Source organism: Haemorhous mexicanus, chromosome 3, assembly GCF_027477595.1.
Source record: "Haemorhous mexicanus isolate bHaeMex1 chromosome 3, bHaeMex1.pri, whole genome shotgun sequence".
NCBI classification, from domain to species: Eukaryota; Metazoa; Chordata; class Aves; order Passeriformes; family Fringillidae; genus Haemorhous; species Haemorhous mexicanus.
Window position 1 is genome coordinate 44,493,718 of NC_082343.1, and position 14,502 is coordinate 44,508,219.

Genomic DNA, 14,502 nt, shown 5'->3' on the forward strand with positions numbered 1-14,502 from the left:
AAGCATTGCCATGAAATTTCTTTTTTCTTCCAAAAAGAATAAAGAAATGCTTATGTCCCATATCTCAAAAGCAGCATGTCTAATTAACCTCAAACTTCCTAAAAATATTCTCCTTTGTCTTGAAACCAAACATGAAACATCCTCCTGTTCCCCACCCTACCTCTCACTGAAGGAGTAAAAGGGTTCAAAATTGAGCTTATAATGGAAACCACTGTAGTAGCCTTAACTGGGGAATCGTGATTGTCTGCATAATAAAGCTGCCTAATACATATTTTATTCAGTATTATAACTGTTAGCCTATAAATAGAAGAATGCTATGAGTATTATGCTTGGGAATATTGTTTGCCACTTGTAATTGTTAAATGCTTTTTTTGGGGTTACTCCAAGCAGTTGTTCTTTTGACTCGAAGATAAAACAATTCTGGCAGAGCACTAAAGGAGTTTTGTGCTTTCCCTCATTAAGAATAGTGCTAATGGCACGCAGGACGTTTCCCCAAAGGACACTTGCATGAGCTCAAACACTGAGTATAGCACTAATTGAACAACAACAAAAACTGATGACTGTTTTCTACACGTTTCTTAACAGTACAGATTGTCCCAGGGGATGATTAAACAAGCAAACAAAGAGATACTGAAATAATGAAGTCTTTTTTTAATGCAGAGCTCTTCATTTGTTATGTTAGAATGTTCTGCTTTGTTGATATTTTTAAAGCTTTACTATTTGTAATATAGAATTCCTGCTCCTTTGGCCCACTTTGCAGTGTATACCTTATATATCCTGTGAGGAAATATGTACTCTTTCTTTCTTTAAAATTGTTGAGAGACACTATGCAAGAAAAGGACTGAGAAAGATTGTATGGATTTATGAAAGGAAGGAAGAAAATTTTCAGGATTTTTTATTTGTATATACATATGTGTTTAAGTATTTTTATATATATATTTAACTCTCAGCTACTGAGGGAAGGAAATATCAACAGTATACAGAAAATATCTGTATGGAACTTCATGACAAGAAAGAAGTGCTCTGCAACTTGTGTAGGGTCCCACACTTTTGCTACACCAGCCCCATGCAGTGCTGCAGGCTGGGGGGAGAACAACAGGAAAACTGCCTGCTGGAAAAGGACCTGGGGTTTCTGGTCTACAGCAGCTGAACATGATCCTCCAGTACATGCCCAGGTGACCAAGAAAGCCAGTGACATCCTGGCCTCTATCACCAACAGTGAGGCCAGCAGGACCAGAGCAGTGATTGTCCCCCTGTATTCAGCACTGGCTGCACCTTAAGTTTTGTGTCCAGTTTTAGACCCATCACTAGAAAGACACTGAGGTTCTGCATCGTGTCTAGAGAAGGGCAATGGAACAAGTGAAGGATTTGGAGCACAGATCCGCTGAGGAATGGCTGATGGAGCTGGAGATTAAGCCCAGAGGAGACTCAGGAAGGACCTCATTGCACTTTACAGCTGCCTGAAAGGAGAGTGTAACCAGGTGGGGGTGCTCTCTTCTCCAATGTAACAAGAAATAGGATATGATGAAATGGTCTCAAGTCACTCTAGGGGAGGTTTATATCGTATATGAATAAAAATTTAATCGTGGGAAGGATTGTCAAGCATTGGAACAGGCTGCCCGGGAGAGTGATGGAGTCACCATCCCTGGAGGTATTTAAAAGACATGTAGATGTGGCGCTTAGAGACATGGTTTAGTGGTGGACTTGGCAGTGTTGGGTTAGTGGTTGGATTCAGTTGATCCTAAAAGTCTTTTCCAACCTGAAAAATTCTGTGATTCTATGCTAGGATGTATGTAATTATTCAAAGCATGTTCTGAATCTTCTCTGCATAAATGTAAAACTTGTGTACTGCAGAGGGAAAATTAAGGACTGCTCAGTAAGTTGGCACTGTGTGGGATTGAATGGAGTACCTTTTCAACATGACTTTGTTAAATGAAATCTCTAGCTATTTACTCAGTTTTTTACCCCTTAAGACGAAATATTGAATGGGGAGCCCGTAATTCTTCTGGAGTTCCTTAAGTGGAGTGACGTGAGGTGATGATGGTAGATGCAAGTGGCTGACCTTTGCTGTGTGCCTGTGCTTGCAGCAGTGGCGAATGGAGTGCTGTGCACAGGGAAGCTCATTAGCTGTTTATCATGTCTGCACTTGCTCTCAATAGGATTAGATGATGGGGCTGTAAAATGTCAGCACCTTGTCAAAACTATTGCTCTGCTTCTGCTGATGATGATGCAGGAAATTCTGTGTAAAAGTTCAGCACTGACGCAGTCTAACACATCATTTATCTTGTGCAGGCACTATTTGTATTCTGAGAGATTGGTATAATGGAGCTTATTTCTGTCTCCTGCCTTATGCCATTTAGAGTCACTTCAGGCATGTAAGATACTGCAACAAACTGCACTGCTCGATTGGACCAGGCCAGTTAAGTCTGTGTGGATGAAAAGGGAATACTTCAGTTGCACTAGAATGCCACTTTCTAACTGCAGTATGTTGGACCACCAGGCAGGATGCTGTAAGAAATGCTATGGAGATGAGTGGAGTCTGTCCAAGCAGGCCAGCTTTAGATTACTGATGATTTAAGTAACAACATTTTTTGGGTATTGTATGAAGGATTTTAATTAGAATGCAAACTAAAGGAACTATCTATGTAATGATTTCTGTGTATACTTGGCTTGTTTTAGGTTTTTTTTTCCCTTAGCTTTTTAACTCAAAATATGGAAATAACATGCTCAGATTGTTCTACCTTTGTAAAGACACATGTATTTCTGGAATAATATCAAGGTACACAATATCAAGAATATAATATTAATGTACTGTTCTGCACATCAGGAACAGTATAAGTAAAAAACCTGGTTTTGTTTTTGTTTTTTTTCTTGAGAAAACAAATCTGTAATTAAAATAGATGACATATTTAATTTTAGGTTGGTAAGAGAAAGGAAAAGCTTTGCACTTCAGGAAGAAGGTATCACAAATTGTAAATGTCTCACCCAGGATGAGACCTAAATACATCTAAAACTTGAAAGGAAAGCTGACCATGAAGGAAGCAATCAGGTTTATGCAAGATGGTGGGAAAACACAGTAACACAGGAACAGGATGTGACTGAAGAATTAATCTCTTGCTGTTGTAGGTGAGGGGTAAAATGCCAGAAATGGAAACAAAGTTTCCTGATTATACTGGAAAATTAACAGAATTTGCAGTGAATAAGCTTATGGTTATCAGATACAATTTTGTTAATTTATTTCTTTCTGTTTTGTTATTTTCTGTGTTTCTCTGACTCACATGCCCACTTGGTCAAACTGGTTTGGTTTTTTTTTCATTCTGCAAGTTGCCTATTTGAAATTTGATACCTTCAGTTTGTTGCATTTTGCTGCCCTTTTATTATTTTTGGTTCATTCCTTTTTCCTAAGTTCTTCTAAGGAAAAGGAAAAAACACCGACTGCAAAGCCTCTCACTTTGTATTTTCTGCTGCAAGTTTTGTATGTCTATACACAAAAATTAAAACAAACCTGTGAACGTGAATGCAAATTCTGACATGAACAAGCTAGGCATGCACTATGTGAGAATTGATTATCAGCTCATCCCTGAATGAGAGGTAAATTCAGCAGGAGCCGTTCAGAGCAGCAGAAGTCCATAAGAGAAGCTATGTAGAGTCTTTTAAAGATGCATGCCGTGGGTCAGCATGATCACAAAGATTGTCCTTTCCTGCTTGTCCCTTCAGACCTAACTGTCCTAAAGTCCTGCTGTACTATTGTGACAAACACTGCGGTTACTCACATCACAGCCTGAAATTAGTGACATTGTTTGTCTTTTAATTCAGTTTCATAGCTGGGAAATGGAGGAGACCTTGTTCTCTGGCTCAGGATTTTTTTTCAACCCTGCAGTTATTGACATTAGTGGTTCACAGACCAGATCTCTCCAGCCTTTGCAGTAACCAAGCACAGCTGGAACATAAGAGAAGTTAAAAAAAAATCTGTGAATCTTTTTTGTTTGTTTATTTAAAATCACACAGGAGAATATATCATAGAGGAACTCCATTCCAAGAAGCAATGGGGGATAGCACATCATGGTTCGGTTTTTGTTTTGCAGTCACATGGGGAGAAATAGAGGTTGGCAAGTGGTGAAGTACCTTTGTGCCATCCCACAGATCTGTGTTTATGTGGACAAATGGCCACCATTGGTTCTTCTGATGTGCTTGTGAGTTGAGTCTGTTGCATGGAAACAACATCACCTCAAGAACTTTCACTGTGTTTTGAACTGCAGAAGCTGTGTTGTGTTAGGTGTTCTTTCTTCTTTGATCATTGAACATCCTGGCTGAGTCAGAGCTTCCTTTCTTTGGTATCTTGAACACTTGCCCTCAAGGCTGCCAGCAGTGTAAAATTTGCTGTCTGACTGAATGACTTTTAAAACTGTATTAATTATGAAGGCAGTTGGGGGTAGTTAAAGAGGTCAGGAAGACTACTTGTCACAGGAATAGTTTTTTTAAGAACTCATGTAAAACATTGGGTGCCCTTCATAATTACTACATTTGGGGCTTGTGAGTTGGAATAAAACCCCAAACTTCAGAACAAAAACCTTGATTACAAAAGTAAGCATGGTACATCCCTTAAGTCTCCAAGTAGAAGCAAAATAAAAGTTTGTGAATTTCTCACCCACAATTATTGATCTGCAAAAAGGCCTATCATTTGTCATATGTCCATGTGTTTTTAATAGCAGTATAAAAAAGGCTTGATTCCCTGCTCTCTGCAATGAGAGATTAAAATATTGTTTGCAGTTCTTTGAAGGGTTTTTCTTCCTGTTTGAGGAAATAATTTAACTCTCACAGGCACCTGTCTGATAGGGAACTTATATTTGTTTCTGGGGTTTTTGGGAAAACTGACTAATCTTGGTATTGCCTTTTCCCCTGAAGTGTGTATTCAACTTTAAACAAAGTGCAAGCAATATTAACACTTCAATATCTACAATACATCGCTTCAACACATGCAGCTAGAAGAGATGTGGATGTGTCAAGTAGCAGTTGACTAATGAACAAAGCATTCAGGGCTTTGCAGAAGAAATTTACATTATTTTAATTATTGATATAATAGTAGACCTACTCAGCTTTTGAATTATTACTGAGTGAATAGAAACATGTGTTTTTCCAAATATGTAAGCTCATACAGACTTTTGTTCTAGTACTTTTATTTGTATTTATTAGTTAGTACTGTTTTATAAAATCCATCCCTGACTGGAATTACTCTTTTAAGCCGTTTTCACAACAGGATGTCCAGAGCATTCCTGTCTGTGAGGAGAGCTTGCTTTATCCTCTTTCAGTGTGTGTTATAAAATTAACCTCTGACTTCATGCTCACAATCAACAAAATGCTTTGATTGTTTCATAGCCTCAGTTTAAATTAATTTACTAAATTTTTACCCCTTCTGCCAAGAAAAAGATGTCTGAATCTTAGGAGTCATTGTCAAGTATGCAGAGAACTTTAAAGGAGTAGATTAAGGTGTGAATTACCAGTTTCATCTAAATAGGACAGTGGCTTTAGTTTTTGTATTAATACTTCTAAATTTATTGTATATACTTGTTTCAATTGATGGTTACTTTTTTGCTTATTTCACTCGTTTTCCCATTTATTCATCCACATGCTTCTGGAAACAAGTTCTTTAAGTTTAGCATGTTCCCCATATTCTGTGTAATTATTTCTCTGTTTGGGATTTCCACAAGAATATAACTTTTTTTTCCCCTGGATTATTGCAGGGATTTCTGTGTTTTGGTGGTGGGTATTTTTTTGACGTTGCTTTCTTTGTTTTTTTGGGAGTGGAGAAAGAAGGGAAGTTTTTTTCTGTGTTTGTTTGGGGTTTTTTAATGGCAGTGTAGCTTGCCAGCCTAAACATGAGGATAAGATAGAGCCTTGTCGGTGCTGTTTTGGTTTTGTAATGAATCAGCAAGTGGGTAGTTTCACATGACTCGCCCTGTAAATAATGTACCCCACCCTTCATACACTGATCCTGGAAGAAGCTTGCTGGGTGTATCTTCCTACCATCTTTCTAGTGGCTGCTCTTGGCCTGTGATTCCTGCTGCATGGCTTAGGGGAGGAGCTGGGTGAGAGAGCACAGACTTGTGTCTATCTGCTTGTGTCCACACCATCAGCACAGGCTCCTCTCTAAACAAAAAGATAGAGAGAAACAGGACAAAGGATGAAAGAAAATGAGTTTGGGAAGAAATAGGGAGAGAAGCAGCTTATTTGAGAAGATGGCAGGTGGCACTGGCATTGCTAACCTTAACAACCAAGAAGCATGAAATCCTTTTGAACCTGTTTTGTAACTGTTGAACCGAGATTTAAAGGAGGAAATGAAGTAAACAAAATTTTAGAAGGAAACTTTCACCTCTTATTTGATCTGTCATTCTGGGTGGAAGCTTCCATGCATGCATGGATGCATGCATATCTCAAGTGGAATTATATTCTGTTTACCCTAATATGATTCCTGCAATTAAGTATTTTCAATTATTTACTCATTCTTTAGATAGAACTAGCTTTTCCTCTGTCTTATGCATTCATATGACTCTTGGATTGAGTGCTCCAATTACTTTTTTTTAAATTATTTTTTCATTTAAGAAACCTAATTTCTTTCTAAGTTTCTTAGGGTAACTTCTTTTTCTTCTTTTTCAGATCTTGCATATGTAGTTAAGGAAAAAGGTCTTGAATATCAGTTGGCAAAAGGTGCTTAAATTTTCAGGCCGAAAAATCTATATTTGTAGATACATGCTCAGAAGATATCTCCGTGTAACTCTGTAGTTCTTGTGCACAAAATAAATTTTTTAAAACATAGAAGGGAGCTGCTATACTGGATCACTGTTACTTGTCTAGTATAAGCTATTTCTATAGAATAAATGTAATAAAATATCAAAATACTTAAGCAATTATTTTTTTACCTTTCATCTTTAATTTTAAGAGGTGCTAGTAAAAAAAGTGGTGTTTTTAATTGGTATTTTTGTCCTTGTACTACAAAAAAACCCAAACCCATAAAAGGCAGTCTTAAAAACTATTCTATTACTGGCAGCTCAATCCATAAATAAGCTAATTTTGGAATAAATCCAAAACAAGAGCATAAGGGGAAAGGTATTGTTGGATGGTGTAGTGAAATGGGATGGGGTTTTTCACCTTGGGAATTATTTGCTGAAAATAGCGGATGTCCTACCATTAAGCTAAAACATAACATGTTTAAACATCCTTCTACCTGCACATGGAAATACCTTGTTTCAAGGTCTTGGCTCATTGAAATACCATATTGTAGCTACTTCTGGAAGAAGGACTTGTTAAAAAAAAAAAAGTAAAATACTAATGTTTTTTGCAAAATAGTAATGAACAGGATTTGTTAGCAGTCTATTTGTGATAGCAACTTTAATTGCGTTTTGTAAGCCTTACTAAATAGTGTGAGATAGATTCCCTAATTGTGAGAAGGTGACAGTAAATGGCAACCAGACGGTATGCAACATTCACATGGTGGTGTTAAACCAAAGGCAGGAGCAACATTTCAGCTAGTGTGGCATGGCAGGAGGAAGCAAAGATCTATGTGCGTACATATGTATAAATATGCCCACATTAAAAAGTAAATAAAGATAAAAGAGGAGCCAAACACTTACAATGGGGAAGGACAAAACATGTATGAAGTAGTGAAGTGGAGTGAGTTGAAAGTGGGAGATCTGACTGATCAAGAAGACTGTTTACCAAAAAGTCTGAGGGCTAATTTGATCTCTCTGAGAGCTGTGGAAAATGCCAAGTTGATTCTTCATATGTGATAGTCTTCTCCATAGATAGCAGAGGGAGATTCTCACAGATGTCATGATGAGTGCTGCTGTATCTGGTAGCTTACAGCTTATCCACAGAAAAAGCTAAAATTTCGTAATAGGTTACTGGTCCTGTTACATCAGAAGGTAAGTCAGGGAAAGAGTGAGTGATGAAATCTACCTCTCTACAGCCTGTGAAGTTATTTATCTTAAAAGATCCTGAGTAGCTTTTATCTAGTGTTTTTCTATTGCTTGTGCCCAGAATGCTTTACCTGAATTCTGTTGATTAAATTATGGTGTTTAATTGGCCTTGCCAGCTCTGTGTTTGTGTTCTGGTTTGTGAACAGCAGTTTTGAGTGTGAGTTTGGTTGCTGCATATTTATTCTGCTTTTCCCAGTGCTGCTGTAGAGTACTGCAAAGGAATTGCCATTCTGAATTGCTTCTGCTCAAATACATATTTAAAAGAAAAAAAAAATGCAGGTCACTTATCATACTTTTGTAGTAGTAACTTGGAAAGCCTTCTACCCCTTGAGTTTTTTGGGGTATTTCCACAGTCATATGTTATTCAAATCTATGTTCTCTACTTTTTGATTTAAACTATTTCTTTGATCCAGGTGAAGTCTAAATTTGCTTCTTCCTGCATACTTCTATAAGCTGAAGTCCTGGCACTGTACAGGTCAGTTGAGAATATTAAGATTATTCTAATGGAAACAGGCTTCTACTTCTGGTACCCTTGGTTACATCCTCATTTTCTCACTGACAAAACTATTGTCTAATCCTGGCCCTCTTGCAGCAAGATACCTGCTAGTGTCTCTTGAAGTGAAGTCATCCCCTTAAAATGGCTCAGAATAGCTCTGCTAGAACCTCCTCTGTCATGTGGCCATTCCTTTAATGTCCTCTTTGGGCATTCTCTGTTCATGGGTCAGATATACACAGGCATCGACTTTGTCTCTACAACTTTTTTTAGCTTAGTACTGCCGTAGCTGTTTGTTCCAGCCTTTTTTTCCACCAACAGTGCCAGCTTCAGCTTTCTGCTAAGGAACTTTTATCACATGCTTCCCCCAAATCTGCTCTCTGCACATAAACTGACAACCTGTGAAATCTCTTTCTGAACATTCAAAATTTTTTTTTTTTAGATCCCACCTTTGTTGTAACATGTCACTGTTGAGTGAGAGATGATACATAATCAGATCAGAAGGCAAAGTGGCAAAAGCGTCATTTAGTTCATCCTCTCTTCTTTTATAGCTCAGTTCACTACAGGTGGACCTGATTGGTCATTTAATCAATACATTTCACTTGATTGGCTAATTAAAAAGACACCGATTTAGGTCTTGTTAAACAATCCTACGAGAAAAAGCAGTAAAACAGATTAGAAAAACACCAACTGCAGGTTGTTTTAATATTTGGCTATCGTTGTTTATCTCCAGCTCCCTAAAGCTTCTGAGGCCAATTCTGGGAAAACTTATCTGGCTTTCTCTTTCTCCAGGCTGTCACATCCACATTAATGCATAATAAAACCACCATCTGCTAAGTAGGTAGTGAGAGAGAATTGTGGCAGGTAGCTGTAGACGGTATACAGATCTGGTACAAGCTGCATTTGTTATCCCATCTTTTATTCCCTTTCCAACACACTAACTCCTGTTGTCCCTCGGCATGCCTTAATTTTAGAGTGTAAGTTCTTTTGGACAGAACAGTTATTAATGTATTCATAGAATCACAGAACAGTTAGGGTTGGAAGGGACCTCTAGAGATGACCTAGTCCAACCCTTCTGCCAAAGGAGGATCACCTGTTGGTCTTCTTATTGGACATCACAGTCCTGTTTGGTTTGTTTATTTGCTTATTTATTTTTTTATTTGGTCTGGAGTGATTTGTAACAACAGATGCTTTGCCTTGAATGTGAATTTCACCAAACCTGCGTATTTTAAGGAGCCTGATTCTCACAAAATAGAGAAGTGGGAAGCTCAGTTTTAAACAAGTATTTACTACAGCTCCTCCTGGTTAGGGTTGCTCTTGATCTGATCATCCCCCAGCCTGTGCTGATACTGGGGATCCCCTGACCCAGGTGCAGCACCTTGCACTTGGTTACGTTAAACTGCATGGGATTCCCATGGACCCAACTTCTCAAGCTTGTCCTAGTCCCTCTGGCTGGCATCGCATCTTTCAGGCACATCAACTGCATCACTCAGCTTGGTGTCATCTGCAGATTTGCTGAGGTTGCATTTGATCCCACTCTCTGTGACACTGATGCAGATATTAAACTATACTGGTCCGAGTATGAGCCCTTGGGAACATTGTGGGGAGCTGATCTTCAGTATGTTTCTGAGAATACCATGATGCTTTATATAGAAATTACAGAAGGTTTTGCATGAAAGATGCAGATGGAGTAAAAACTTAAACATGTTGGTCTGTGTGCTTGGTCTGACTTTCATGCTTCAGAAACGTGCTATGTTAGATTATGTTTCAATGTTATTTCCGGATTATGTTAATACCACTTTTTGCTGGTAGTCTTCAAATAGTCTCACTTAAAAGATTTCTTAAAAACTAAATAATTGTGAGCATGGGTCATTGCTGGAAAGTTTGAAGCATGAGCTTGTTTCTGCTGTTTTTGCAGGACTTCAAGAATATGTTGAGGCAGTTTCGTTTCAGTATTTTATCAAAACACGGTCTTTGATCAGTGTTGAAGAGATCAACAAACAACTAATATTTACAGCAGAAGACAGAGAAGAAACAACAAACATGGTAAAAGTTTTTCTTTTCTCAATTGACAAACATCTTTCTGGGATGGAAATGCAGCGAGAAGGCTTAGTCACATTTTTGGCATCTGATTAAATAAGGCCAGTTAGTGGAATGGGATTAGATAGACATGTGGGCTTTGACTCACAAAAACATGCCTTTTATTCTTTTAAGTAGTAAACTAAATCTGTGGGATGCAAGTTTATAAATTTCACATCCTTTTCATTCAGAGCAAACTGAACTCTTTCTGATACGGCAAAAGATCCAGGACAGTGAATTGCTAGCTAACAAATGTAGCAGAGGTATTTTTCCTGCCTCGGGCTGTCTCTAAGACCTTCTGGTGTATAGTGATGTTGCAGAAGTTGGAGGACACAAACAAGTCCAAGGCAGGATGAACTCCACGACTGAAATCTTATTGCTGGTATTGAACTAGTCACTGGAGGCACTGTATTTGCCTTGTGCATATGCCTTAACTGCATCATTTGTAACTCTTCTGGAGCTGATTCCTTTCGGAGGACAAACTGGTATCCCATCATACCTTAGCCCTAATGCTGTATCTGCTGTTTCTTGACTTGCCTGTACTCCTAGCCTGCCCTAAATAGCTTATAGGGACAAACTGCTATCACCAAACACAGTAAACTGGGTGCAGTTTGATTGTTGACAGAGGACAACAGTGATTTGGTAGCCATCTACAGAAGTGCACAAGCAGTTGAGGTGCAGTGTACAGTAATGCTGCTTTACATGAATTCCTGAGTTTGCTTCTGCTGAGGAGATTCTGCTGTAAAGCACTTCTCATTCTTTTTTTATTCTCTTGGTAAGATATTTGCAGAGAAGCCTGATTTTTAGCTGAAATTAATTTGTTTTTACCAGAAGTACCAACTATGAAGTTGTTAACCCCAGCGTGCATGCCTCTGACCAGAGCTGTCACTTTGGGTAGATAGCATATTATGGGAACAAGTGAACAGAAAGAAACCTGCATTGTCTCCCATGTTACCAATATGCTGGCAATAAAAAGTGTTGGAAACTTGGATATTGGAGCATACTTGTAACTCTGTAATGGGTTTGCTTCATGAAGATTTTTGTTTGTTATTTTAATAAGCTCAGTTGATATAAAACAGATCTGAGAATACTGTGGCTACTTGTAGAGAATATATTTTGAAATTCAAGACGCCATTATGAAATTATATTTTTTTTTTCATAATGCAGACTATTTTTGACTGATCTGCTCTCTTTGGACTGATTATTTAGGAAAAAAATCTATCAGGCTGAGATCTGTCAGATGAAAGAAAAGCCCAAACAACTGCAAATAAACGTTGCTGCAAAGATGTGATAATACTGTTTGCAAATAGAGATGGTAGAGTTAGGGTATATTTATCATACTTGCTAGAATGAAAATGACATCTCAAGTCGAAATTACCTTTTTGTATGCTGGAAGGAGATTAGTACTTATGAAATGAGTCCATATGGAAGTGCCATGCAATTTAATTTTCCAGAATGTTTTAAATTTCCAGTTATATTAGATGAGTTAGCATGTAGTTGAACCATTACAGATGGCTTTCTCACACATTTCTGTGCTGGACTTTCTTCCAATTTGTCTCCAGACCTCCAATTCCCGTGACAAACAGCCGCATACATGGAGCCTGAAGGTAACCCCTGTGGATTACCTGCTGGGAGTGGCGGATCTGACGGGAGAGCTGATGCGGCTGTGCATCAGCAGCGTTGGGAATGGGGACATAGACACACCCTTCGAACTGAGCCAGTTCTTGCGCCAGATTTACGATGGGTTCACCTTCATTGGCAACACCGGACCTTATGAAGTCTCAAAGAAGCTCTACACCTTGAAACAGAGTCTGGCAAAAGTAGAGAATGCCTGCTACACGTTAAAAGTACGGGGATCCGAAATCCCAAAGCACATGTTGGCTGATGTGTTCTCCACCAAAACGGAATTGATTGACCAAGAGGAGGGGCTTCCTTAAAATCAGGAAGCTCTTGCTACTCAGAAGAGAAGAGGACATAGAGAAAGCTCTCTAGTTGTCTTTTGTGGGGTTTTGACCCTTCTCAAAGCTTTTTAGGTAGAGACATTTTTAGTTTTATCTATGAGAAGGCTGTCTGCAGTGGTAATTTGTAACCAAAAATACTTTTTATGATGTGCAAGAGAAGAAATGTTTGACTTTGGCTTCTTGGTATGGAATTTCCTGTATTGGTCCATTGTATCTTCTTTCAGAATTACTAAAATTTCCACTGCATTCTACTCCAGTGACTGTCATTTGTATGACTCACCTCAAACTGTTGTTGGTACAAGTTTTCATCAAGCACAGCAGTGGTAAAAAATTGGTTAGGTGCTCTTATTTAGCATTATCCATAGGTTTGTGCTGATGCATTTTTTGAGTATTTGGGTTCTGTACTCATGTCACACCTACAACAATGCACCTGTGCATAAGCGCACCCCTTGACTTGAGACTGGGGTGGTCTCAACAGTGCCGTGTAATTCAAGTTTTCTCTGATTAGTGCTTTAAACTATGAAACTAAGTCAACTTTTTGCCAATTGATAATGAAGCTAAATGCACCAGGTAAATACCACCGTTGCCTGTTATTTTGGGTCTCTGTTAAAACTGAGCTCTGTTTGAGCTAACACTGGTACTTCACAGTTTGAGATGAGCTAGGAAATCCACAGCAAATAATTATGGGATGTATTGTTCTACATTTTTTGTAATAAAGTTTAGTGCAGAATCTGACATATTTTTGTTTGTAGACAAAATAATTTGTCATACAAAGTATGTAATTTGGTGTTTGGATAAGCAGTTTTTGGCCAGAACAAATGTGTTGCAGTGCTGGAAGTCTGTTCTCCATTGTTTGTGCTGCCCTGAGGACCTCCAGTGGGATTGAACTGGTATAAGTGGAAAAGGGCTAGCCAAGCTTTAAATACATGTTAGCAGGAACTATATCATGTGCATGTTCCTGTGGAAAGGAAATTGCAAACAGAAGTAAGGCAGGCATTCTGGTTTCCACATTTATCTTTGAGGGGGGTATGTCACTGTTGGCAAAAAATCAGGGCTTTATGCTGGTGTCTGAAGTTATGAAAGTCTGATAATGTACATAATGCTAAAGGAAAACAGATAAAACAACATGATCTCTAGACTCCAGGAAATAGGCCTCCCAACTGCAATTGAAAATACTGCATGTTTTTTATTTCCACTTCCATATGCTGTGATACTGCCAGTACTTTTCCCATGAGCATGTCCTGAGTAGCTGGAATCATCTGATATATGGATAGGAATGGGTAAATACATTTCTGTCAAATTTTTCCATTGTTTCCACATAAAGTAGTATGGGGTGGATTGAACAAGAAGTGGTATTTTTCCTATTGTTTAATACTATTTTTTAAAATAAATTCTGAAAAGTAGTCACTGTCTCTATGTTGGTCCTTTTGCCTGTCAGTCCAAGTGGTAAATTACAATGCAAGTTTCCCACCATGAAGGACTTCACTTGGAAGTTTTGATCCATTCCTATATTCATACTTCCATGGGCACTTTCTAATGCTGAATGTTTTTCTTCTCCCTTAACTTTATTCTGTGGTGTCTAAAAACTAGTTAGTATAGAAACTTCATGTGAATCTTTTGAATGAAAAAAAATGCGAAGGATTCAGATGACAAAGCAAGTATATCCCTGGAACAAATCTGCAACAATTCCCATGTTTCTACGTCTCACCTTTGTTCTCTGCTTTTTTTTTTTTTTTTTTTTTTTCCTGATGAGAGCAGGGAAAAGAAAGGAGTCTTGTTGCTAAAAAAGGAATAGTTTTGGGGTGTCACTTTCTCCCTGAGATGCATGCATCTAGCATTTCAGTTGATGCAGCTACAGTGTGGTTGTGCCTCTTTTGGCACACTAAATTTACTGCAAGTCATTGCTTGTTTAGTGTAAGTGTGTGAAGTGAAAGCAGGTACTGTTAGATGCAGTGTGTGATGTTAAACAGAGGTCTGTCTCTTGTCTGTCCTAGCA

At 38.3% G+C, this 14,502-nt stretch overlaps 1 protein-coding gene across 2 annotated transcripts in view; it reads left to right on the forward strand.

Moving 5' to 3' along the window:
- The window catches only part of TSNAX (translin associated factor X), a 54,295-nt gene extending 40,386 nt beyond the window's left edge, over nucleotides 1–13,909 (forward strand). For both annotated transcript variants that reach the window (XM_059841602.1, XM_059841601.1), the window contains 2 exons: nucleotides 10,385–10,512; nucleotides 12,108–13,909. In XM_059841602.1, the coding sequence (XP_059697585.1) occupies nucleotides 10,385–10,512; nucleotides 12,108–12,482 (503 nt within the window). In that variant the 3' untranslated portion in view covers nucleotides 12,483–13,909. The remainder of the gene's footprint in view (nucleotides 1–10,384; nucleotides 10,513–12,107) is intronic.
- Nucleotides 13,910–14,502: the final 593 nt, after the last annotated feature.